The sequence below is a fragment of the Cyclopterus lumpus genome, chromosome 6 (assembly GCF_009769545.1).
Source record: "Cyclopterus lumpus isolate fCycLum1 chromosome 6, fCycLum1.pri, whole genome shotgun sequence".
NCBI classification, from domain to species: Eukaryota; Metazoa; Chordata; class Actinopteri; order Perciformes; family Cyclopteridae; genus Cyclopterus; species Cyclopterus lumpus.
The window spans coordinates 22,841,289-22,867,424 of NC_046971.1; the positions used below are offsets into that span (position 1 = coordinate 22,841,289).

General features: G+C 44.3%; 1 protein-coding gene across 2 annotated transcripts in view; it reads left to right on the forward strand.

Annotated features, from left to right (window-relative positions):
- Window positions 1–883: 883 nt before the first annotated feature.
- jph3 (junctophilin 3) overlaps window positions 884–26,136 on the forward strand; it is a 34,633-nt gene continuing 9,380 nt past the window's right edge. Inside the window, exons 1-4 of one of the 2 annotated variants that reach the window (XM_034535471.1) lie at window positions 884–1,268; window positions 14,845–15,331; window positions 17,051–17,416; window positions 25,943–26,067. In XM_034535471.1, the coding sequence (XP_034391362.1) occupies window positions 887–1,268; window positions 14,845–15,331; window positions 17,051–17,416; window positions 25,943–26,067 (1,360 nt within the window). In that variant the 5' untranslated portion in view covers window positions 884–886. The remainder of the gene's footprint in view (window positions 1,269–14,844; window positions 15,332–17,050; window positions 17,417–25,942; window positions 26,068–26,136) is intronic. The other variant, XM_034535468.1, reaches the window with a different exon arrangement.

Genomic DNA, 26,136 nt, shown 5'->3' on the forward strand with positions numbered 1-26,136 from the left:
TAAAGGATGAGAATAAGAAGAGGAGGGTGAAGCCTGAAGTGAGCTACAGAGTCTGACTTTTAAATGGTCTTTTTTTTTTTGGGGTCTGATCACCGGAACTGGGCTTGAAGAAAAAGAAAAAGAAAACAACAACTCTCCTTTCCTTTCTCTCTTCATCACACAACATGTCACAGCTCCAGTTTGGGCATCGCACTGATCAGAGAGCCTTGAAGGGTGGCTTCTATGCTGGAGGCTCGGAGGTTTGAAGAGCCGGGAGACTTCTCGGCTCTCCACCCCCAGAGAGGCGGAGGCATCGTCGGGTAGGAGGCAGCTGAAGGTGTGGGGGTTCTGAGCTGTAAGGCCGGAGGAAGAGTTGTCGTAGGCCGCGCAGGCCGATGGCCCGGCCGGTGGAGCTGCCTCATGGTTTCAACCCCTGCTGAGAGAGGATAATGGCAGCTCGGGGCCCACTTTCCTCCTCTCTCACCCGTGTCTGCCACGGAGAAGCCGGGAAGTGCTAGCCGATGCCACAAGGATCCCACCAAGAGGATGGTGTGAACCGCGTCGCCCTTTCCCAGCGCGCCGGAACACCCCTGGCACCCCCCGTGAAGGGGCCCCCGTTTCTGTTGCTCACCCCATTCTCATCACCTCTTCTCTGAAACCAGCCGAAAACAAGGGGCGGCGGCGGCGCTCGAATTGCGTGGGAGTTCTCTCCCACCCACTCTCTCCTCCTCCTCCACCTCCTCCTCACCCCTGACCTCACCAACCTCCGAGCTCCTCTCCGTGGACTGGTTCTATCACCAATCTGTCCTTCTTCTCTCCCGCCCCCACCCCCCCTCCGTTTTCTTTTTCTTTTCTTCTTCTTCTTTTTGTCGAGGCTTCAGGGGAATTGCCAAGACCTGTTTCATGCATGTCCACTGGCGGCAGGTTCAACTTTGACGATGGGGGGTCATACTGCGGTGGGTGGGAGGAGGGTAAGGCGCACGGCCACGGGATCTGCACGGGACCCAAGGGCCAGGGCGAGTACTGCGGTTCCTGGGCCCATGGCTTCGAGCTGCTGGGAGTCTACACCTGGCCCAGCGGGAACACCTACCAGGGCATCTGGGCTCAGGGCAAGAGACACGGCGTGGGCGTCGAGAACAAGGGCCGCTGGGTGTACAAAGGCGAGTGGACACACGGCTTTAAGGGACGCTACGGCGTGCGGGAGAGCACGGGGACAAGCGGGAAGTACGAGGGAACTTGGAACAACGGGCTGCAGGACGGATATGGAACAGAGACGTACTCAGATGGAGGTAAGAGGGGGAGGGGGTAGATGCATCTTGGGTGTTTTGGGGGTGGGTTTGAGTGTCTGTATGTGAGGATTGTGTGAACCAACCAGCGCCTGTCAGGGAGCGTTATTTGGGATTGACTGACGATTGTCATCTGTGAAAATGACTCGTTACTTGAGGATGATTGACATGTTGATGAAAGTTACAGATGTGACAGATGTGCAATAGGAGGCGTTTGTCCAGAGGTCATCTCGGGTCATCCTTTCTTCAGCCGTGCCTTGTCGACACACGCGCGCACGCACACATAGACACACACACGCATGCACACACACACCCCCACACACAAACACCCCCACACACACACACTCCAGTCATTAATGGCTCTGTGAGGCCAAATGCTTAAATCAGCTGTTATGATGTTTGCCATTTTAGTTTAGATTGTTAAAATGCTTACATTTGTTAGTTAGCTAATTAAAAAAAAAAATACCATAATTATATTTTTGTGAACAATACTTGACAGGGAAGGTGTGTCAGCCTCTGCTCATGACATGCATAGTATCTTTTCAAAATGAACCACCGTGTTCACGGAAAATGTACATCTCCCCAATCCATTGTCTTTTCAAAATAAACAAAACTTCTTGGTTAGGCTTCGGAAAAGAGTCAGGGTTTGAGTTAAAATAATGTAAAGTAATGTTTGTAACGAAAGTAAAGGATGTTAACGGTGACCTGGTTTCACACGGGACATGAACGGAAGTCTCCTGGGTGAAAAGCCGTGTTTGATAACCGTTCACCCCAACGTCCAACCTTGGTTGACTTACCCACTTTTTTGTAATACATCAGGGTCTCCGACCTTCTAATGCTGTCACAGATGGCTCTCCATAAGAGTTAGTTGAAAGCCTGATGCGTCTCATACAGCCGCTAAAGTGTGCCTCTGTGCTTTGGTATCAGACGCCAAAGGCTCAGAGTTGAAACAATTCATCTTCTGGGGACAATTAATCTCTTTACTCACCGAACAGTTGTGGCATTTCACTCAAAATCCCAATTGTGAACCTCATGATGGGAAAAGAAGGAAAAGTCACAGGATTGCCAAAGTCATGAGGCGTCGTCTTCTTTGAACCATGAATAATGTGTACAAAGTTTTGTGCCAATCCATCTTGTGGCTGTTGAGATATTTTGTAGTGGTTCAACTGATCGGCATTGCGCCATGATGCTAGCATGACTACAAATACAAAAAAAAACAATTGTTTTGCTATCGTGACACTTGCAATATCTCAGTTTTGCCAAATTACACTATAATATAATGTAATGTATCCATGACTGTCTTTTAATGTTACGACAGTAAAAAAGCTAGAATATCTATTATAATAGTTTTTTGTTGTATGATTCACAATTTCAATTTGTAAAACATCACATTTGCCCTGTCATTGAATCAATGCACTTTGAGTCTCTCAGACAGAGACTTAGGTCAGTCACTGTTAATGAGATATCGCACTCTCACACACACACACACACACACACACACACACACACACACAGACGTTGTGCGTGCAGAGATGCACACACATGAAATCTGGCAGTGTGAGTTTAGTAACAGAGCTGACAGCAGCATACATGCATTTAAAGCTTTGTTACATAACTCCACAACTTGCAGACCGCAAACACACACACACACACACGCTCGCGCGCACACACTCCTGAGCTGCTCGATAAAATCCGCAGACCAGACTGGTTCAAGGGGTTGAATCAGGACAAAGGAGAAGAAAACCAAACAGATGGGGCAGACGGAGGTGGGGAGGGATAGATGGATGGACAGATGTACAGATTGATGGATGGATGGATCAGTGAAATGATCAACGGATAATGGAGAGATGGCAGGTTGGATGGATGGATGATTATCGTGATTGCTATGAGAGATACACTCTAATCAAGGGAGGAGTGAGATGAAGACAAAATGGATGGGGAAAAAAAGTGACGAGAAAACCACCCAGAGAGGAACGTGTTGGAGGCCCTGTGAAGTATTTGAGCCCACATACTGTAAATGCAGCAGAGATTGGCCTACTTATGTGTGTTTATCTTGCTCAAGCAGTACACCGTGTCCCTATTGTAACAGCATGCAGTTATCCTTTGTATAAATATATGAAGTGGAATTTTTTCTAATAGAGAGAGGGTGATTGATTAAGCCGGAGCACAACAGCACACAATTTGAAAGTAAGATAAGAAATAAGGCCAAAATGACAATATTCATAATAATAATAAACAGGCGTCTTGCCCAACCAGATTTTTTATATCTGCAATTTTTTACGTTTGACTTTATTCCTATTTTGTCTTTTTTAATAGTATGTAGTTAAGATTATTTTATGAGTCAAACATAGTCATCTAATTATGTCATAGATCATACCTCTCCCCATGGTATTTAGTTTCAAAAGTTTCAGCATGAACTCGGTTCACACCAGCACATACACATGCACCCTGCGCATCAACGCTACAGGAGTTTCAGACTACTGTGTTTCAGGCTACTGTGTTTCTGAAGTTCTTACTAGAGCATCAATCCCCCCTTTTAAAATATGTGAAAATAACATGCGTTTGAGAAACACAGGCATAATTTGCTTTGAAAGACAGTCGGCTAAAGTTAGCACAATCCGGTTGCCACTCGCTAGCTAGTCGTGACTTGTGTAGGCGTAGTAACCTGTTTAATATTAGGTAAAGGAGAGCTGTGTGAATCTTATGGCAGTGAGCTGATAGTTTTCACCGTCACTCTATCACAGGTTATAGTTAGCAAAACACTGAACTTCATTTGATATCTCCTGCTTGTCATCCTTTAAAAAAAAAAAAGATAGATATAGCCACACTGCCACAGACCTGCCCTCAGTCCGGAGGTTGATAGTGCAAGAGCCCCACAAAAGCCCAGTATCCTCCCTTCACCCAAATTTAAAAAATATAAATAATTTCACAGTTTCATTTTCTTCCACCAGTGCAGCATGTTGGAATTTGCAAGCCAGCTAACTAGCTAGCTGTTCACTAGTTAGCTAACTAGCCAGCTGTTCACTAGTTAGCTAACTAGCCAGCTGTTCCACACTACTTTGACAAGAGAAGCATTGATGGCATTAAGTTGTGACATTTTTCTCATTTATTCTCGTTCATTACTTTTGTTAATCGTTACTACTCAACTGTTCTCTTTAGTCACTACCTTACCGGATTGGTTTGGTTTGTATGGAAGTTAGCCTGCTACAAGCTTGCAATGGCATTGGCATACATAAAAATGGTCGCCTCTCTGGCCATCCAGCCACAGTGATTTGAATGGGAATGTCCATTCTATTCCTATTTAATTTCTATTTATGTGAATAACATAATTAATATCCCTAGCCTAATGCCTAGTGTCATGTGTCTTATACAAAAAATGTTTAGCAGTATCTTGGTACACATGTTGTCAAATTCATGAATAATCAATGAATAACTAAAAGCTTAGCATATTATAACATAGCATCCTGGTTTAATGAATCTTCAGGGTCCCTTTCAGCAGCATATGACCAGCATATGACACCTCTTAAAGTCTGCAATTCTGAGTGAGGAAATTGGTATTGGACCCTCGTGCACTGCAGACCTTTTGGTCATGAGGGCAAATTAAAAAAATTGCTGAATATTTTTACAACCGGAGGAGTCGCCCCCTGCTGGTCAGTGGAGAGAATGCAATATTTAAGACACTTCTGCATTGGCTTTACTCGGCAGAACCGGAGGTTGCCGCTTAGGTTGACCTCACTTGGCACTGCCCACATTCAGCAACAATATCGTGTCGGCAGGTGATGGTCATTCGCCTGCATTCGCGCACATAGCACTGTGCCCGAAAGCTGACAGTCTATCTTTGAAACCTCAGGAGTCTGTCTTGTCCAAAGCAATAAGAGTGAAGAGCCAAGACATCCAAAGATGCTCTGCTGCCTACATACTTTTGGATCACGCTGTGCACTTTAGAGCCAGCTCCATTTCCCACTGCCAGTCCCACTCACCCCTCCAACTACACCTGATGCCACGTTTCTCGGAAACACTCTATCTTTTCTCTGCTGTTTGGCTTTCGGTTCCTCTCCTACGTTTGCCAACATTCCTCTCTCCTCTCCTCTCCTCCCGCCTCTCACTTTCCTCCCTCGCTCCGCTGCATTTCCATGGAGCCGCTCTGTACAGTAGGGTTTCCATAGCAACGCTCACCGACATGCAGCAGGTCAGCGCGTCACGAGGGACTGAGTGTTCGTCGCAGCTATTGGCCACCCAGCCGGCTCTACCGGGTTCTGATTGGCTGGTTTGGCTAATGGTGTTTACTGAGATGAAGAGCTAAGCTGACTGATTACTAACCACGCACAGACACACACACACACACACACACACACACACACACAGAAAGACAGAGAGAGAGAGTGAAGTAGAAAAATGAAAAGAGCGCTTCAGTAATCATTTTAGTGAGAAATGAAGTGAGTCACAAAGGGAGAGGCAGAGATTACAATTTACGATGGTGGCAACAGCTATAGAGATTACAGCAGCAGTGGTTGTTGTATCTGACGAGCTAATGCAACACACTCAGTGTCAAAAGCACAACAAGCTCACCCAGCTGTCCCCCTGCTCCATGAAGACTCCACCACACACCGAAAAACTAAAACAGCCTTCTTATTGGGGCACATCCAATCGCAGATGCTTGGTTAAACAACGCTCATGACAGCTCAGCGGCGTCCTGGAACCTCCCCCAGCTGTTGGCTAAACACACCACGTTATAATTGTCCGACATTAGCAAATCTTGCCAGCTTGCTAAAGGCCGCTATCAGTGCTGCAATTATTCCAGCTCCGACCATGTTACGTAAACTGACATAATAAATCTCACGTGTAAATACACCCAGCAACTCCATAAATGATTATACGCTAAGATACGATAGGTGGGCCACATTAAGTCAAGAACCTGCTTCCTTTGGGTTGTGTAATGGTTGGACGCGATGTTTGGAAGCGTGATGATGGCTGCATGGAAAAGAGGGGATATGTGCAGCCCAGTTGAGCGTGTGGGAGGATGCTCTTCAGTGCCACTGTGTATTCTATCATCCTGTAACTAAGACGAGTTTTTCTGGACCACTCATTCGCGCAAGCGGATGGGTTGTGTTCCCATTCGAAGTATCCAGGACCATTTTTAAGTCGGCCATCTTCTTTTACCCTCTCTCATCTCCAATCATTGTATCATCCTCGCATCTTCTACAAGTTTATTATCAGCCGTAGCATTCATTTCGAGTAATGTAAACACATTAAAGCTGGCTGTCCTGATGACTGTCTATGTCTCCGTAAAGGACGACTGACTGGGTATTGGTTTTAAAGGGCCTAATAGTTTCAACTGCAGGAAGGCTGCCTTTGCTTTGCCAATTCTAGCTCACACGGTAGCATCTTTTGATGCTCACGTGTCAATGATACTGTCAAGTTTTCCACCTAGCCTCCACCTGCCATTGAGCAACACAAACCTCACAACAGTTTGTGAAATAGTCACAAAATATAATCTGTTGGTTTTGTGTACATGAATAATAATTGTCTATTTTTTTCTTCTTGTAGCTCAGAATGATTTCTTTTCCCGGAGGACTTTGTGTTACTCAATCAAAATTATGCTTAAGAAAATCGCTATGGTTGGCCTGAGAATAACTACGTACCGTTTAGGGTAGTCCTGTGTGAGGTCCTGGGACAGGGATGTTGTATGTGTACAGATTGTAAAGCCCTCTGAGGCAAATTTGTAATTTGTGATATTGGGCTATACAAAATAAACTGAATTGAATTGAATTGAATTGTGTTTGTTGGACCCCTCCACCTCTGTCCTGCTCTAGGAGTTGTTTGTTGTTGTTTAATCCTACGTCACAAGCTCTGACCGCTGCTTCGTCACATTGATGTGTTTAATTTGTGTGTCCACCACGACAAAGGATCCTAATTGACGTACCATTGGCATCATTTTCAGTCCTGAGCGACCCGGCAAAAACGGACAATTTGTATCAATGTACACAAAATCAATAGATTTAATTTCTTGACTATTTCAAGATATATACTATATCATACTATACTATATAAATCTGTCATGTTACTAGGCTGCATTGTAACTGCCCTGACGTTGATTGTGTTTACATTTAGAATGTTGTTTTTTCTCCTGGGGTTGTTGAGTCCATTTTAAGAATGAATTGCTCAAAATACTGGTCTTCTCATGTTTGGGGTAGTAACGCAAAGTAATCTTCAAAGTACAGCTTGTCCAGCTATGTCCAAACTCTTGTGCTTTGCGAATGTCTTAGATTGTTGTCAATTAACAGTTAGAATATAAAATGGGATGGAAGGTGTCCTTGACCCCAGTCCTCACTTCAAAAGCATTTGTGAGTTCATTATGAGGTCATTGCCTCATACGTGTTTTTGTTGAAAGATTTCCCCAAGAGTCTTCCTATCGATGCCATCAAAGTCTCCTTAACTACATGGATATAGATCAGAAAGCTGTATTCCATCATTGCTCAATCACGATACACAGAGTTTGGATTTGGTCAGTACAGGACCTGTCTCCTGTGTGCTGCTCCTGTGGCTGAATTCAATTCAATTCAGTTTATTTTGTATAGCCCAATATCACAAATGACAAATTTGCCTCAGAGGGCTTTATGCAGCTGAATGCTGACTAATTCCTTTATTCTGTTCAGGATGATCCTGTTAAGCACTTTTCCTGGTATGGGTGAGTGAGTGTGATCCCTTCGTAGTTTGCACAGTTGCCGAGGTTGCCCTCTACTGCAATCTTTATCGGAAAGAGAGGGCAGAACATCTCCACCCTGCTGTTAAAGGAGGGATGTTGGCAGGTCTTGCTGTCTTTCCTGATTTCCACAGGGCGCCTTTAAATCCACCCAAGCTCTAAGTAGATAAAGTATGTCCTTTCCCTAATTCGCCAAGGATGGTTCAGCTGAGTGTGTGGATGTTGATGAACGCATTGGTTAGTGCAGAAAACAAAAGTACAGGACTGTCTTAACCACAACATCCGAACGATTGGTGGTCTTAGAAGGCAAACATATCATAGATTCGGCCCCCCAATTGCTGTTGAGGCCAATGTGGCGTCTGTTTTTTACAGCCACCCAATGTGAGACGGGCCTTTTTTGGTGCCGTTGTTCCAAAGGCTCATTATTCCGAAACCCCAATAGTCCTGAAAAATGTCCTATTGTCCGAAAGCCCATTTGTCTGACCCGTTATCCTGTAAACAAACTCCAACATCCTTCCTACTCTGCCTCTGATCGGCTTACCCTAATATTCTTACCCCAAACGTAACTAATCTCGCTCCTCATGCCTAAACCTAACCAACCCAACTAGAGAAGTCAATGAGTAGCAGCTCATGCTTTCCTCAGTAGGAAATACAATCTGGAAGGCCTGATGAAGTCATTCTGCATAATAATTAGCCATGTGCTTCTATTTGTAGTTGCAATGGGCCTTCTGAACGATGAGATAACGCGCAGTCGGACAAATGGGCTCACGGTCCAATGGGACACCTTTCGGACTATTGATGTTTTAGAAAAATGGGTTGTCAAAAATGTTTTCCATTCTGTATACATACGTATGCTTGATTTGGTGAAGACAACCCATTTGTAGTTATTTGAGTTCACAAATAACACTGAACTACAATATCCAACGAGGTCATCAAAACTAAATCGGTTACGAATGACAAACAAGGGCGGACATTTTCAAACCGCCACCATGTTATCGTGGGTGCATTTTTCAGCAGATAAATAATCCTCAAATGGGAATCTGAAAGACTCAGACAGAAAAAGGGCCTAAGCGAAATCTCCTAAACGGATAATGGTCCCACACAGTGATTTACACAGGCAGAGGTTTAGCTTTGAACTGACTTCCCTTGCTTTTAGCGTTCACTGATTTTCCCACAGTTTGGCTCGTCGGTCTGCTGTGTGTCTGTTCAAATCCGCCCGTCTGCATGGCTTGTTGTCTGTCAGTTGTCATGTCTACCTGTCTTTAGTTACCATCTGTCTTGCCTTTTGCCTTCCTCCCCAGCTGTCACGTTTACCTGATCGTATTGGTTATGTTTCTTTCTCTTTTTCCGTCTTAAAGAAATACAACATGCATCACTTCATAGAAAAGCGATACAAAATATAAATCCCCCGGCATTCACATTCAACGACACACACACGCACAAGACTTTGTTCTGTTCAGATCGGGAAGAAAAGTGACACGTCACCCATAAATGATGAAGTCAAAGAAAAATCCACCTCCTCAGCATTTGTGAGTCGCTTTTTTAAAATGTGCCACACACGCACTCCAATTGTCACTCGCATTCTGCTTCTTTTTTTTTGCCATTGCTAATACCTCCTCTCCTACCACAACAACCCCACTGCAGGCCTTGGCTTATGTAACGGGAGTGGTTTGATGTTTGTAGTGAGGATTAGCGGTGCGGTCTGAAACATGAAAACTCTAAAGATCTATCTTGGAAGTCTGCCCTCCATCGCTGCTGATGCAATACTAACTGGACATACTAATGAGGGAGTTTGCCCTGGAAGCACTTGGTGCTGCAATATCTCTAAAACGTACGGAGGAGGAGGTTCAGAAAAGAGCTTTTTGCTGATGGTAGTCTCCCTTCTTTGTTTGTTTTGGGAAAGCACATTAAGGATCCATCTGAAATTCATCATGCTTTTTTAGTTATTGGTTGCACATTTTTGTACCACTACTATTGTTTTAAGATATTGGGGGAAGGGTATTGCCTTTTTTTTCTCAGTGAAAGAGAAGGTGCAAAAACAAAACAAAGTTTTAAAAAACAGTGACGTTTTCGCCTCCTTCCCAGAGCGAACATTGTCATACAATCGCTTATTATTATTGGTATTCAAATGTGTCGTTGTTGTAATTTTACTTGGAGCATTGGATGGGAACAATCCGAGACATAATAAAGACTTGCGTTTGTGTTCTGTAATCTTTGGTGCCTCCCCCATTTCTCTCACATACACACAGACAGACTCCGACATGCAAGTGCTGACGTGACAAAAAAATACATTAATAATACATAAAACAACCAATTTTCATCTCCCTCACAGACCGTTTTTTTTGCTCCATACTTTCTCTTTTTCTCGCTGCTGTGCTTCACAGATCAATATATTGAGGTGTAAAGTAGTAACAGAGGCAACAATGCGATAATATAAATGTACATGAGCTCCTTTGTCTCCTCTAGAACGAATGAAGGGATAGAAACCCAGAGATGGATATTACAGTTCAAACAAACCGGCAGAATTCACAGATTTTGACAAGTGTCTTCGACTGCTGTATCCTGAGAATGAAATACAGACCCTAGGAGACAGATGGTTTTTAACCTAGAAATAGAGAACAGACGCTCGCATTTGTTAAAGAGACAATTATGAATTCAGCCTTTGCGTTTGGCGCGTGATCAAATCGCTGTGCCTCTGTGATGTTTCCGCAGCTTTGATCTCCCTGCGTTAACTCTTTCCGTGCTGCTGCCTCGTGCCCGCGGTTACAGGCCCATATGATCCGAGAGTGCTTCCTGTTGGGCCTCCAGGCGAAATCACTGAAATCGTTTTGGCACGCGAGCTGTGAAGCAGATTCTCCTCACAACTGTAGGGCCCGGGGTTGAGCCCTTTACATACACAGAGGTTGATTTCCTTTTCAATACGACTGTGACAGGTTCGTGATGAGAGGAGGATAAGTTGATCTGCAAAGCTTTTCTGCGCTGAAGTGCAAAAATGTACAGTTTTTTTTTTCCAGACTGTTTAGGGGAGTGAGTTCCTCAGTCTGGTAGATGCTAATTTTATCTGCGTGCTTTTGTGTAATGCACTGATATCACACGCAAACTGCATATGGGTTAGAGGCAATATCAGCACCAACAGCCTGCCTCTCAGACTGTGTCTTTCAGCACCACGGAGAGCGACGGGCCCACATTGAGAGAGCAGCCTAGTGCCCCACTGAACATTTGACTCACTACTGGTCCAGGGTGGTATATGCTTCCTAGAAATCAGCAAAATGTCAAAAATAAATAATATTTATTCACTCACACTCTTAAATTGCCAGTTTCATAGTCACACCGAGCAGCTCTGTGATAAATACCGGAAGTCATGAGGGTTATAAGTTTCTACTTTTGTCGAAACTGTTTAATAAGGTGTTCATTCAACTTCATGTGGTTTTTGGTGGCTGTAGTTTGTGGTGCCGTTGACTGCAGACTCGACTTGAAAAAATCAAACAAAGACCTGACTTGGAATTTAATGCCAATGACTCGTGACTTCAGTTGGACTTCAGCTTTTAGAAACACCTTCCTGGCCCAAAGAGTTTGCAGTGTGTTATCATTAAGTTTGTCACAAAACAATTCATATAAAAAAATCAACTGACGTTAACGCAATATATTTCCTGCAGATCAACACTTAATTCCCCTGTTTCTTTTTACCAACACAAAGGTAGCTTTACAACTTTAGTGTGTAGTTTAATTCAGTTCTTCACAAGTGAGGCACAGATAGTTTAAAGTTGTTGGACTATACTTAAGTATCATGTAGTGAGTCAAATATTCATCTGAAGTTTTACTCAAAGACTCACAAGACCCACATACTTCTTCACTTGGAGGGAGGAATCCACCCCTTTCCTGCAGAGAACCAGGACCTCAGACTTGGATGCGAACATCACCACTGGATGAAGCAACCGGAACCACATCGTCTGCAAAGAGCAGAATCCTCTTGTTTCCCCAATCCGAAACACAGATAGCAGCACGAATCTCTGCCTGTCTGACCGACATCTCTCAGTGGATGTCCGCTCACCACCTGAAAATTAACCCGGACAAGACTGAACTTCTCCTCCTTCCAGGAAAAGGCTCTCCCACCCACGACCTAACTATTAACTTCAACAACTCAGTGCTGGCTCCGACTCCGACTGCCAGGAACCTCGGAGTGACGCTCGACAGTCAACTCTCCCTGACTGCCAACATTACCGCAATAACACGCTCCTGTAGGTACATGCTGTACAACATCAGGAGAATACGACCCCTTCTCATTCAGAAGGCGGCACAGGTTCTGGTCCAGGCTCTGGTCATCTCACGGCTGGACTATTGCAACTCCCTCTTGGCAGGTCTACCTGCTAATGCCATTCGGCCTCTACAGCTCATCCAGAATGCAGCTGCTCGACTGGTCTTCAACCTCCCGAAATTTACCCACACTACTCCGCTCCTCCGCGACCTTCACTGGTTACCGGTGGCCGCCCGCATCCGCTTCAAAACATTGGTACTTGCGTACCGTGCTGCGAACAGATCGGGTCCGGTCTACATCCAGGACATGGTCAAACCGTGCAGCTCGTTCACTTCGCTCGGCTTCTGCCAATCGGCTTGTAGCTCCTTCACTTCAAGCTAACCACTCAACAAAATCACGACTGTTTGCTGTGCTGGCTCCTCATTGGTGGAACGAGCTCCCCATTGACATCAGGACAGCAGAAAGTCTCTACATCTTCCGTCGCAAACTAAAAACACATCTTTTTCGACTATACCTTGAATCGGGAGGGTAGAGCCGTAGTAGCACTTAAATGTCCCTTACCGATAGCACTTTGTTGTTTAGCACTTTAGTAGCACTTAAATGGCACTTACAGATAGTATTCTGTAGTTTAACGTTATTGAAGAAATTGTATTTGCTTGATTCTTGTTGTTCTGAGTTTGGACTCATGGTTTAATGCACTTATTGTAAGTCACTTTGGATAAAAGCGTCAGCTAAAAGACATGTAATGTAATGTAATTTAAAAGAGCCATTCTGAGGTCCCTTTACCGGACACTTGGCTCCCACCGGCTCCGGCCTGATATCCGGGCCATGAAGACCGCCAACACAATCAGTGCCAAAGAACAACCCTGGTGGAGTCCAACACCCGCTGAAAACATGTTTGAATCACCGCCCGGAATATTAACACAGCTCATTCTCCCGCAGAATCCGCCCTACAGTTATTTTTAGCAGTTACAATACACAAAATAGTTTAATAGTAAATTTAACAAACATTTTGGAAATATATGCCTAGATGAAAAGATTGATACCAATCTTGATAAGTCAATATGAAGCTACAGCCAGCAGCCTGTTAGCTTAGCATAGCATAAGCCTTTCAGTAATTGTTTTCTCAGATATGTGACCTGTAGCAGAGAGACTGTTTATTGTCCCTCTTTCTGCACGTGTCAGCAGAGACACTGTCTCACAGAACCACAGGCGATGTCTCTGGATGCTCAGGACTGTCTCTCTTCTTCGTAGCCCTCTGTCTCACTCTCCTGCACTCGCACGCTGGCGGCCATTTAATGAAATGGTAATCTTGTCATGCTGTTGCACGGGTGTTTTTTCTTTGCATGTGTGTGTGTGTTCTTTGATCCGTCTGTCATATGGTCCTACAGCTGTGTGCTGACATGATTACAAAGGCCTGGCCAGATGTGCTGTCCAGCTGTCTATGACACAGACTTTACTTTTGTGTGTGTGTGTGTGTGTGTGTGTGTGCGCGTGCGTGTGTGTGTGTGTGTGTGTGGGGAGGATAAGAGGCAGCATATTGTCGTAATGACAAGGGCAGGTTCAGAGACAACAACGCTTCTCACTTCTCAAGTTTCTTTTTCTTCCTTCTAACAGCGCCTGTGAATGTGCTTGTTGTGCCTGCGTGAGTGCGTCTGAGAACGTAAGCAAGAATGCGATTGGCTCACGACATTGGCTTCATTCAGCGCTTCCCACTTCACTGACACTTGAGCCCACCAGGGAAATGTTTGCACTAGAGACGGAGAACGTGGTTGCACTCCTTATATGGCCGTGTAGTTTGGTTCGGAGCGAGTGTGCGTTTGCAACAGAATGAATCAGAGTGCTGTTACATCAGAGGTACGGGCAAGCGGGATGGATCACTTGCACTCTTATTGGAACACACACTTCCGTTTCAGTGTGTGTGTGTGTGTGTGTGAGAGAGAGAGCGAGAGAGAGAGAATGACAGAAACACACATACTCAGATGGCCTACTTTTCAGCAACATGGGGATGTAAGGACTGTTATGCAGCAGTGAGTGCGGGTTGTGCAGAGACACACATTGGGAATGAATGGGAGTGGATGCACAGTGTACAGTACAACTACTCAATTTATCACTTTGACAAATTATTTGTTAAAAAATACGACTGTATTCGACATCACAAGGAGGAAGTGGACCACTCTGTCTGACACGGCTGATGTTTCTCAAACCCATACTCTGTTGTCAATAAGAACTATTTCATAACCATGCATTTAAAAGGTACTTGGTTCAGGTGCAAATATTTGAGCCCCTATTGGCCCTCAGAAAACACACACATATATTCTGAACTATCCACTGAGTAAGCGCAATATAAAGTAAAGAAAATATAGAACCAGACCTCTGAATTGCCACAATTTAAATAGGTCCAATCACTGCTGCTTGGGCGGGATCAACAATGGGAAGGTCATCTTCCCACCACCATGCAGTGGAAATGTGGCACAAGTTTGGGTTCTAGTCACCCAGTGAATGCAGCACTAACCTTAACATCCTGTTATGTGATCAGACCTAGGCTACTACATAGAAAATAATTAAACATAATGTATATAGAGAATTGGTGTTGATAGAGTTGGCTCCCTTTTCTTTAGGAACCTTTCAAGGCCAGTGGGTTGGCGGGATGCGGCACGGCTACGGAGTTCGCCAGAGTGTCCCCTACGGCATGGCGGCCGTCATCCGCTCCCCTCTCCGTACCTCCATAAACTCTCTCCGCTCCGGTTCGGAGCACAGCAACGGCACAGCTCTGCTGGACCGGACCGGGGCGGTGGTCCCTGGTCCTCCTCCCGTCCCCGGCACTTTGACCACCAGCGTCTCCATGTGCAGCACGGGCAGCAGCGGCAGCAGCCCCGCCGTGTCTCGCGGGGGTTTCGTGCTGACGGCACACAGCGAGGCCGAGCTGCTGAAGGGGAAGAGGAAAGGCGGGCTGTTCCGGAGGTCCATCCTGTCCGGGCTCAAGCTGAGGAAGTCCGAGTCCAGGAGCTCCCTGGCCTCCCAGAGGTCCAAACAAAGCTCGTTCCGGAGCGAGGCTGGGATGAGCACCGTGTCCTCCGCTGCATCGGATATCAACTCTACTATCAGGTAACAACAGGAGTAGATAGTGTGTGTATATGATTTTTCACAAAATTATCTTTTACTCTGTATTATTAGGATTTTGTGGCAACCCACCCAACCCTTCCTCAAGAATCCCAGAACAAAACAAGCAACTCTTAAATTATGGGAGGGAAGAGTGTGTTTCATATCAACTCTGACGTGAGGTAATGGAATGAATGAAAGTGGGGAGGAAGGTGGAGTGAGAGGACAAGGAGGGATGACGTGCCGCTAAGAGAAGCCGTCCTTCAATTGAAGGACACCAAGGCAACAACAGGCACCTGTCCTAGATGGGTGTCTGTAAAATGGATTGGCACACGGTCCAAAGGGGCCAAGGGGTCAAAAGGTCAGCTTACTGGTCAGCTGGTCTGATAAAAGGTTTACATTGTGATACCCAGCGCTAAACCTGTTGTCTTCCTCCCTCCGCTCCGCTGTTGTCTACTTGGTTTTCTTTGGACAGACCAGCTCTAGTCAGACTCAGAGCGGACGTCCTGCTGGGTTCTTTGCGAAAGAAAAGCAGCGTCCTTGACTTGAATGTGTGGAATCAATCGCTTACCAGAGGAAAGACTCGGTGTAGAATTCCAAGTACGCTGGGCCACCATTTTCTCGACAACAAAAGTCAGCAGCTCTTAATCCTCTTTTTTCCCTCGCAAAAATAAAAGCCTCCGAGGGCTGATTTATGAATGCAAGATCAAATACAACGTTTTTTATGTAATGAATTGCAATTAATCAATTATTTACTGATGTTTTAGATACTCTTCTCATGTGAACATATTATAGTGCTAAATCTTCTGCCGGGGCCAATGAAAACACACGAAAGGGAAGTAGAGATCTAATTAATGGGCCAGAGGAGGCAAGATGAAAACAAGCTTGTGAATCCGCGTTGAGCAAAACACTTCTTATTCCCGACCAACTTCAGAAGGACTGTGCAGTGCCTCACCATGAGGGAGTGTTAATATGGTGTCATATGAATAGATGGTAACAAGGGAATGAGGGGGGTGGGGAAGATATCTGTGAAGCACTGTGGCTATACTGTCAAGTTATTGAGATGTACATTAGCACATCCTGAAAAAAAGAAGAGTTTTCACTTTGGGATTCTAGGATTTGATCTCCAATTTACATATTTGTTTCATGATGTTTTGCACTTTGAGAAATATTCTTATTTTCTTTCTATCCAAGTGGTGACTGATAACAATTTCATGTCCGTGATTGTATCTCATCTATTTGATGTATACGACCCAGTAAACAGAAATACACATACAACATTTTGTGGTTTTAGGGGGAATTTCCTTTCGGGAAGTATTTCTTGGCCAACTTTAGTGCTGTCTTGCCTGTAAAGAAATACCCATGCACACAGACCATACCTGGCAACCCATGCTATAACCGGTGGCGTTGCAGAGAAGTGCCGAGCAGATCGGCAAACTTGTTCGTAAAGAAATAGCTTCACACTCAACCCTAAAACCACAACTTCTTGTTTTTACATTTGTCTTTGTGTACTAATTAAACAAACGAGATACAACATCAGTTGTTGAACTTTAGAGGCGGTTGGCGTATTTTTCAACTTTGGACATCCTAAGCTAAGCTAATCACTTCCAGATTCCAGCTTTATTTGCAGGCACAATTTAGTAGAGCTCTCATATCTTACCTGTAGGATGTAGGATTATTGACTGAACACACCAGCCAACCCAATGCGACCTTTCACCTTTCCAGTCTCGGAGACGCAGACGCAGAGTTGGCCGTCGCAGACGACGACGTGGACGCCACGGCAACAGAGACCTACTGCGGGGAGTGGAAGAACGACAAGCGGACAGGGTACGGTGTGAGCCGGCGCTCCGACGGGCTCCAGTATGAGGGGGAGTGGCTTAGCAACAAGCGCCACGGCTACGGCTGCACCGCGTTTCCCGATGGCACGAAAGAGGAAGGGAAGTACAAACAGAATATCCTGGTGAGCGGCAAAAGGAAGAACCTGATCCCACTCCGGGCCAGCAAGATCAGAGAGAAGGTGGACCGAGCCGTGGAGGGAGCACAGAAAGCAGCCGACATCGCCCGGCAGAAGGCGGAGATCGCTCTGTCCAGGTAGTGGCCTCATGGTGGCTTGTGGTTGAGTCCGTCTCTCTTGTGTTTGTCATTCCTTTGGTTGAAGCAAAAGGCCTAGTTTGTGTGTGTGTGCTGTCTAGGTTTGGGGCTAAAGTTGAATCTAAATCAGTCCATGTCCAAACAAATCTTTAACTCATAATCCTCAAACTGAACGGACTACAATGAATCACCTTGCAAAGCCGTATGAGTGGGGATGCCTTCGCTGACTGACAGTGAAATGCAGTTGAACGGTGATGCGATTGCTTGGGTTGGAAAAGTCTTTGTGTACCATCCGCTGCGAGGGTGACCGGATGAAAATGGGTGGCATTCTGGACAAGGGAGTTGGGGGTGGGCGTGTTCACATTGCCGTGAACCTCCAGTACATTACATTCAGTCAACAGTAGTTATAACAATAGTAGCAGCCTTTTTAAAAAATGCTTTGTTTGGATCTTATAAGGCGGCAATGATCCACGGGTATTTATGTACCTCCCCACTGCTCCCGGTACCTGCAGTAACTTTTTAAAACTGGGTTTAGTCTAATTGATTGGATTTGGGATTCTGGGACAGCTGCTTGTAATTCGGAAGCCTACCCCTCATGATGGCTCCATCCATGGAGGAGTTGGCTGGACACATGAAAACCCTTGTAGATGGCCTCCTTCCGCATTATAATTGAGATCAATGACAGATTAAAAACAGGATTAGGGTTAAGAAGAAAGTAGGGTTAAGGAGGTGATGGTACAAGTGAAACAGCAAGCGAAGCGAGACCGCCGGGAGCTTAAGACTGATGAAGCTGCTCTGCTGAATGAAAATGAGAGCTGGCTCTCATTTTTAACTGTGCTCATTGAAGTAAAACAATGAGCACAGTTGGGGTTAAGATGCTAATGGGCGTGCCCTGACCTTATCTACAGCAGCATGAAATGTTTGGACAGGAATATAAAGCAACACTTTTTTTTGTTTTTCAGCTCAGGACTCCGAAATTAATTAGCTGTCCTGGGACCTGTAGTCATGGATACACATCGATACTCTTGTCATGTGGGGACCCATCAGAAGTAGGCCTATGACCCATTTTGGTCCCAGACCTTGTTGTTTCAAGGAACCAGGCTAGAGGGCCATGGGCACAGTAGTTCTGTGGCAGCACTTGCTGTCAAAGCTTCTTTTTTCATACATAATTAGCAGATTGGACTCATACGGCAAGGTTTAGATAAGAAAATGTAACAAGATGGTTTGCCTGAGCCAGTTCGGAAATGTAATACAAAAGGTCACAGGTGAAATATCTTTTTTCGTTCCCCAATGGCTGTTTTGTTATTGAAACAGTATTTCCCTGATACCACACCAGCAGTTTTGAGTATTTAAAATCTGAGAAAGGTGACTTGATATGATATTTAATATTGACGTTCTGGCCGAAAAGTTAGGGAATCATGCTTAAAGAAATAAAGTTAGACTTCTGGGTAAAATGGACAACCCCATGTAAGGAATACTAGTACAAGGATACAAGGATCCCCATTGTAACCCTAAACCTAACCCACAAACCACCGGTGGCGTCCGAGCAGATCTCAGAAGAAGAAGATGCAGAAGTTAACAAACCAGATGAAAAATATGTTGCGCAACATAAGTCCTGTCCTGCAAAGCAAAGATATGAGCAATAATTGGGATGAAAGTAGCCTCAGTTTGTGAATGAAGCCGGCTGTCTGATAAAAAAAGCGGGATCTGATCAGCAGTTGACATTGAAACAGATCGATAATGTGACACACGCTGACGTCATAGTCGATAACCCTACCTGACATGTATGTACAGTATGTGCTTGCATCGTGTCTCAGAGAAGATCCTCCGTCGAGGTGAGAGCAAAGAGGCTCACCTCGCACACACAACACGCACACACACACACATGCACACACACACACACACACACAAGCGAGACACAAGTCACTAAAGATCCAATCCTGCGACACCTAACTCATCTCACACTGTTGAGAAGGAAAGGAAGATATGTAGACACATTAAAGTTTGTATATGATGGCGATTAGACCTCTCCCCGCCTGCACGCTTACATATTTCTACGTCCGTGCTGTCACAGTTTGAGCCTGTCAGCGAGTGTTTTTACCGTAATGCTGCAATGTCCCTTGCAGATTTTTATCAGAGCATCAAGTCAAGTCGAACCCTCCCTGGTTCACGTTCTCTCACATTCAAATACTAACTGCATCTTCTGCGTGTACCTCCACACTAACAGTTGCACTCGTATACTAGAGTAGATGAATAGTTTATAGGTGGGATTGATCCTTGCATTACTAATAGAGTAGGCAGTAATATGGATTTATTGATATATAAGCGGATAACCTATCCTAAGCAATAAACGACCAAAGAAAAGCATTCCTTTGTGGTTTTGTGAACACGAGACCTCACGTGACAGACGGATGGGAATATAAACACCTGAGCTAGTTCCTGCTCAACATGGTGTCTCCAGGAACACATTTGGCCATGATGCACACAGCTTCACAAGGTGACATTAAGGCATTTTCGTTGAAGGTGTATAATATTTTACATCAACTATCAATATTTGGTTGTACGATCAATTTTGATACTTTCATCAAATATTGAAAACAAGTTGTTAGCTACAGCTGATAGCGAGTTGTGTTCCTCAAATGTACAACAACACATTTCCCACAACCCCACTTTCACCCAAGAGGACGCTGTAAGTACTTTACGAAAACAAACATGCTAATTTAAATGCCAAACCGTAATCTTTTACTAAACCCTATATACAGGAGGTTTGTTGCATTTTTGTTTTGTTTTAGTTTAAAACTGCCAGAAAATATGTTCCTCTTGAAACTTAATGCAGAACCCACTCACTGGGTCAGAATCTGTCAGATTGAAGAAAGAAAGGGAAAGTATACACAGTCAGATCCAGGAGGATTGTGCTCCTTTGGATATTTGGAGGGCATCAGCACATGCAGAGGGGAGGGGATTTCAATTATTTTTGGGGTGGGACAGAGTGTCCTTGTTTAAAGTAGGGTGCCACTTTTTGCATGCTTAAAGCAGATAAACACCGATCTGAATACACAAAGTAACTTGAATTATCCTAATTCGTGAAGGGCTGTCAGAGTAGCAGAGGAAAGACGAGGCCGAGTCTACAGCCATGCCAGGACAATAAATAAAGGTCAACGCAGTATCAAAGTTATTAGGATTCATCCTACAGGGACCACGCATGTCTGTACATTCAGCTCAAGCCATGCGGTCCTTATGGGCTGCACTTTAAAGATGGATTAGTGCAGTTGTTCTAGATTGCGAGTGGAAACATTTTTCTCTTTTGTGTTCAGTTAAAATCATTCTTAAAAATGTTCTTTATCCGTCGATCCTCAAGAGGCAATATGAGGTAAGCTAATTCGCAAATGCCGAATGTGTGTGTATATATATATATAATTCCTTCACAAACATAAAACAATCTAAAGATATGAATATGACAAGAAAGAGGGGCGGTGATGGCCAATCTGCAGATGGTCGACAATTTCCAACACCACAAATACACATTTTGTCAGAAAATATTAAAGCACAAGTTAATTTATCAATCTATACACAGGGTTACCTGCGCATAGACCTCCCTTGTATTTGTTTTATAGAGGTCATCTGAAATACATCAGTTTGAAGTAGTCATAGAAGACACTGATGGGCTGAACCCATGCCAGCTGATTTCCAATGAAACTAGCTCACAGCAGCAGCTTCAAAAGGCACTAAATCAAGTGATAAAGTCGCCAAGTGTGCAAAACACGCTGGTGTCATTAGCTGTAATATTCCTCGATAAGGCAAACCCATCTCAGTCATTGTTTTCTTTTTTTTCTTCCAGAAGTCATTAGCAATCAATAACAAAAGTATATGGCTATCATAAACTATAAAGAAACAGTTGGAGTACATTCATATTATACCCTTTTGCATTTTTGTCATATACATTTATGGGTAATATGTATGTTGATGTTGTCCAAAGTGAAGTCTCTATTGGATCATGTGACGTGAGGATATGCACATTTATACTCCATGAGTGCAGACGTTCCTTGACACTCTGTTGTGATCTGACCTGCAGTTGTAGCCTGGTCTTTAAACCAGCTCTTTCTCTGTGGCACACACATGCGCAGTCACTCGCAGAAACGTCTAACCCAGATTCAGACAGCGGCATAGCCCGGGACAGGACATCCTCCCTCTCTCTCTCTCTCTTTCTCTCTCTCTCTCCCTGTGTCCCAGAACAGTGCAGCAGGGTATTTCCTTGTGGAACACCAGGAGAACACCCTGAGAGCTAAAACACGGTCCCAGGATGTTAGCTGCAGAGCTAAATGAAATGTTGCAGTTCTTTGTCCAACATTTCTGAAGTGTGTGTGTGTGTGTTTATAAATATGTTCATATAGGCTTATTTATGATCCAACTTCATAACGTCGATTACGTGTCAGGAGGCAAAGAGGTCAAAGGTCAGGTTTGGCTCCAAATCCCGGAGCTGGTAGAAAATCTGTCAACTGTCCACGTGCCTGGTGTTACAGTAAATCCCATATTTGTATGTGTGTGTGTGTGTGTGTGTTTGTGTGTGTGTGTGTGTGTATGACACTAGGCGGATATGTGCCGTGATCACTGCGGTCACATGTGATGTAACTGATGTGGCAGGGCTACCTGTGATTAGTTGGTTGTTGTTGTTGTTTATGATTAGTTGGCACCAGATAAACACACCGGTGACTCACTGTGCCGTGTGGACGGAGCCATTCACCGCAAACCTGTGACCTGGTTTCATCAGCGAGCCTAAAGCGCAACACACAAACACGCGCACACACACACACACACAAGTACACTATAAGCAGTGATGCACACCGGAAAGCTTAGTTAGTTATTCAGGTATGAATCACCCTCATCAGCTGGTTCAGAGTAATGACAGAGATGATGGAGGAGCTTAGCATGAGTCGTAGATTAGACTCTCTCCTTACCTCACCTCAGCGCGCCTGTGTTTGTCTTCATGTATGTGTCTTCCTGTGTGTGTCTGTGTATATTCTTCACTACTTACTGTGGCCCATGTCTTCTTCTCTGTCACCCATTTTTCCCCCTCATCCTCTTGGCCTCTGTGTCATTGCTCATTCCCTCTGTCCTCTACGGGCTACATGTAGCATTTTTAAACATTAATACACCTTCATGTAAGTGTATGCGATACTTTAGTATAGTTGACCGTTTGCTATAACCCCTTCTCCGTAATTTTCCAATCCATAGAAATAGAATAGGTGTTGTATGGACATTCCCATTCAAATCAACATAGCTGCATAGCTAACATTGCGACCGTTGTAGCTGGTATAACCGACTTACAGAAAGTGAGGGAGGCTCGCTAATTAGCTAGCTATCTTGCTATTTCCAACATGCTTTACTATTATGAAAACATTCAATTCACAGTTATATAAAAGAGAGGAACGTTAATGCTTCATCCACACACACTTTCCCTAGTGTGGAATAAGCAAGTCACTGTAAATTGAATATTGTCATAAACAATCTGGCATTAGCTAGCTAGCTAGCTAGCTAGCTAATGCCAGATTGTTTATGACAATGTTCAATTTACAGTGACTTGCTTATTGGTGGTGGTTTGGTGTGAATTTACAGTTATATAAGAGTGGAAAACAGCAAATCATCAGGTCTTGAGCCAGCATATGTTTGGTATCGTTAGCAACACTGGCAGCGTGGTGTCAGATGGTGGTCTGTCAGTTTAGTCCATCACTCTTGTCCAGATTGAGCAGCTTTTGAAATCCCCAGAGGATGAAGCAAAATCACCCTGGTGATTGCCTTATTTTTTCCACTAATGCCCCCATGAGATGAATATTTTTTATTTGCCCATTAGATAGTGAACATAATGAGCCTGCTCAACAGCCCGACATGAGACCAGAGCGGCTCTTAAAATTACAGTTAAACCATCTCTCTCATAAACCCTCTTCCTTCGTGTCATAACCTGCACCTTTTTACTTTTTGCCTTTATTATTTAAGGATGTCAATCTTTTGGGGCACTTAATCTGGTAATGATTCATTGATTTGAATACGTAACCCCTTTTAACTTCTTTTCTTCCCTTTCAGTCTTTCCCCGTACCTTTCTCCATTACACCCTCTGTGCTTCTCTTTTGTCACACACTTTGTCCTCCCTCCCTCCTTTCTCTCCTCTTGCCCTCCATCTGCAACTCTTTTTCTTTTCTTTTGGACAGGATTTGTGTGTGTTCTATCACTGAACAGGCATCTCTTTTCTCTCCTGGCAGTTTATTCATCCTGAAACAGGTTGTTGAAACGGGTAGAGGGACAGGACATTGTGTGAGTGTGTGTTTGTGTGTGCGTGTGTGTGTGTGTGTGTGTGTGTGTGTGTGTGTGGGGGGTGGTTTGGTGAGACCAAGGTGAGAGCAGGTTGTGCCAACAGTGCGTTTGCATGGGAAGCGGATTATTCATGACCTTTAAATCTTGGGAATATGGGACTTTCTGCATGCGATTATGTCATGTCTTCTCTCTTCTCACACCTCACCTCCCCCGCGACCAACATGGTGGTGTTGAGTATACTGTGGGCTTTGGCATAGCAGCACTGGCAGCGAGTGCAGTGAGGGGCAAAGAGAAACATTGAGGCAGAGAGAGGGAGAAAAAAAATCAATAGCCATCGACATGCATCAAGACTGTTACTGAGAGAGAAAGGGGGAGGGAGGGATGGAGAGGTTATTTTACACGAGTCGAGAGCCTCTTGGAAGATGGCGAAAGATAGGCGAATGGAAAGAGGGAGACAAAGGTGAGAGGAGGGTTGTAATTGAGAGAAAAGATCGATTTGATATGACCAGAGAGAGAGAGAAAGAGAAGGACATGAGGCAGATGAAAAGTGGATTGTGATAAAGATGGAAGGAGCGCTTAAGAAGAGGCACAAAGGAACATGGGAGGAAATAAAAGAAAGAGCGAGAAAGATATGAAAAGGAGGCTGTATAGTAGCAGTTATGAAGGACAAGTAAAAAGCCCGACAGACAGGTAAACACATTTTCAGGAAAACAATTAAACAGATGAATACAATACATGCTGGAGCTCTGCAATAAATAAGTTACTGCGTGAGGTATCATGTAATATGTCAAGCTGTTCATGTTGTGTGTGTGTGCGCTGGCTTTTTTTTCTTTATTTTCTTCTCACCCTTCGGCTCAGGTGTTATAATGAGATTCGTCAGCCTCGACAACACACAATAGAGCGGATGACTCAGATATGAATGAAGGGGGTGTACGCTGCATGTTCTTTACATAATGGTACCTGAGAAGAAATGATTTACATGGGCTCAATGGGGATGGGACTGTATGTAGATGTATCATTTGAGTTCCTATAAAGAAATGTCGGATCTTCGTTAGATATCAGATCTTAGCAGCTGTGATTAAGAATTGGTGGGACATCTACCTAGCCAGCTAGATACCTTTAAACAGTATGGAAAACGTGAGCGGCTTGTAGCAACCAACAAATAAGATAACTCTGACTTTCTGCAAGATGTAATCCACACAAAGCCAGCTCATTTTGGAATCGCAGTTCGCATGTAAAAATGATGGTTGCTGATAACGCCGTCGCCACCCATGCTGCTGCCACGGTAGCAAAGCGTCCACGCTTGAGTCCGAAGGAACCGGTCGGATTCAGCATACAAAAGACACATTACTAAAACGTAATTGCTCTTACTGCAAGAGGGGCAGCAGAAAAAGGTCTGCGTTGAAATTCATAAATATGAATATATCTCCAGAGCAAATTAAACCAACATGTCCGTCTGTCTGCTAGCTAGTAAATGGCGAGCTTGCGTTCAGCTAGCAGACTAGCTATCTAGCTAACACCAAATAGATTGTTGATTTTCTTCTTTTAATACCCCATGGTTGCTAGCATTACAAGTAATTTAAAAAACACTGTCGACATGAGCTTTTTGTACGCTAACCGACCGCTCTCACACATCCAGCGGCTCCTCACAGCTCCAGAAACTGATCACATATTGGGAATGTAAATTGTTACATTCTTAAAACTTAATAACATCTTTTTAATTTAAGAGCATAAAAACAAACTTCTAGCCAGTAATGGTAAGTTATCTTACTACCGCTCTTAAGCGTGAGTGAGATTACAAAATTGCGCAATGCGTAAACGCGGTCTAGTCCAGGCGAGGAATATGGTGAATACAAAGTTAATGGGGATGAACTGGTTGCCTTCTGAGAGTCTTGTGTGTATTGAAATGTATGTTCATAACGTTGTATTAAACCCGGGCTATAACTAGAATACTGTGGTTTATTGTTGGCACCTTTATTGTTCCAAAGGTCAGTTATTGTATTTTTTATTTTATTTTTCACCCTCAGTAGTCTGGACAATGTCTCCTTTGAACAAGAATGCCTTATCTCCTTCCAACCCCGCTGCACCTTTTTTTTTTCCTCTCAAAGGAATTTGTTTTGGACACCACTGCCAGCCAACGATTCTGAATGTTCAAAGTGAAAAGTTTGATTTATTTATTCAACTCTGCACATTCTGTTTCCCCTGTCTACTGTTCGTCAGGACGGCTCATGCTCAGGGTAAGGCGGAGGCTGCGGTGGGAGCAGCTCAGAAAGCCCAGGAGGAGAGTCGCATGGCGAGGGTCACCGCCAAGCAATTCTCCCCTTCCTTCCAGCACCCGGGAAATGGTGGGCAGACACAACTCACCGAAATCACAACATGCCTATTTACTCATATTGTTCATAATCAACAAACCC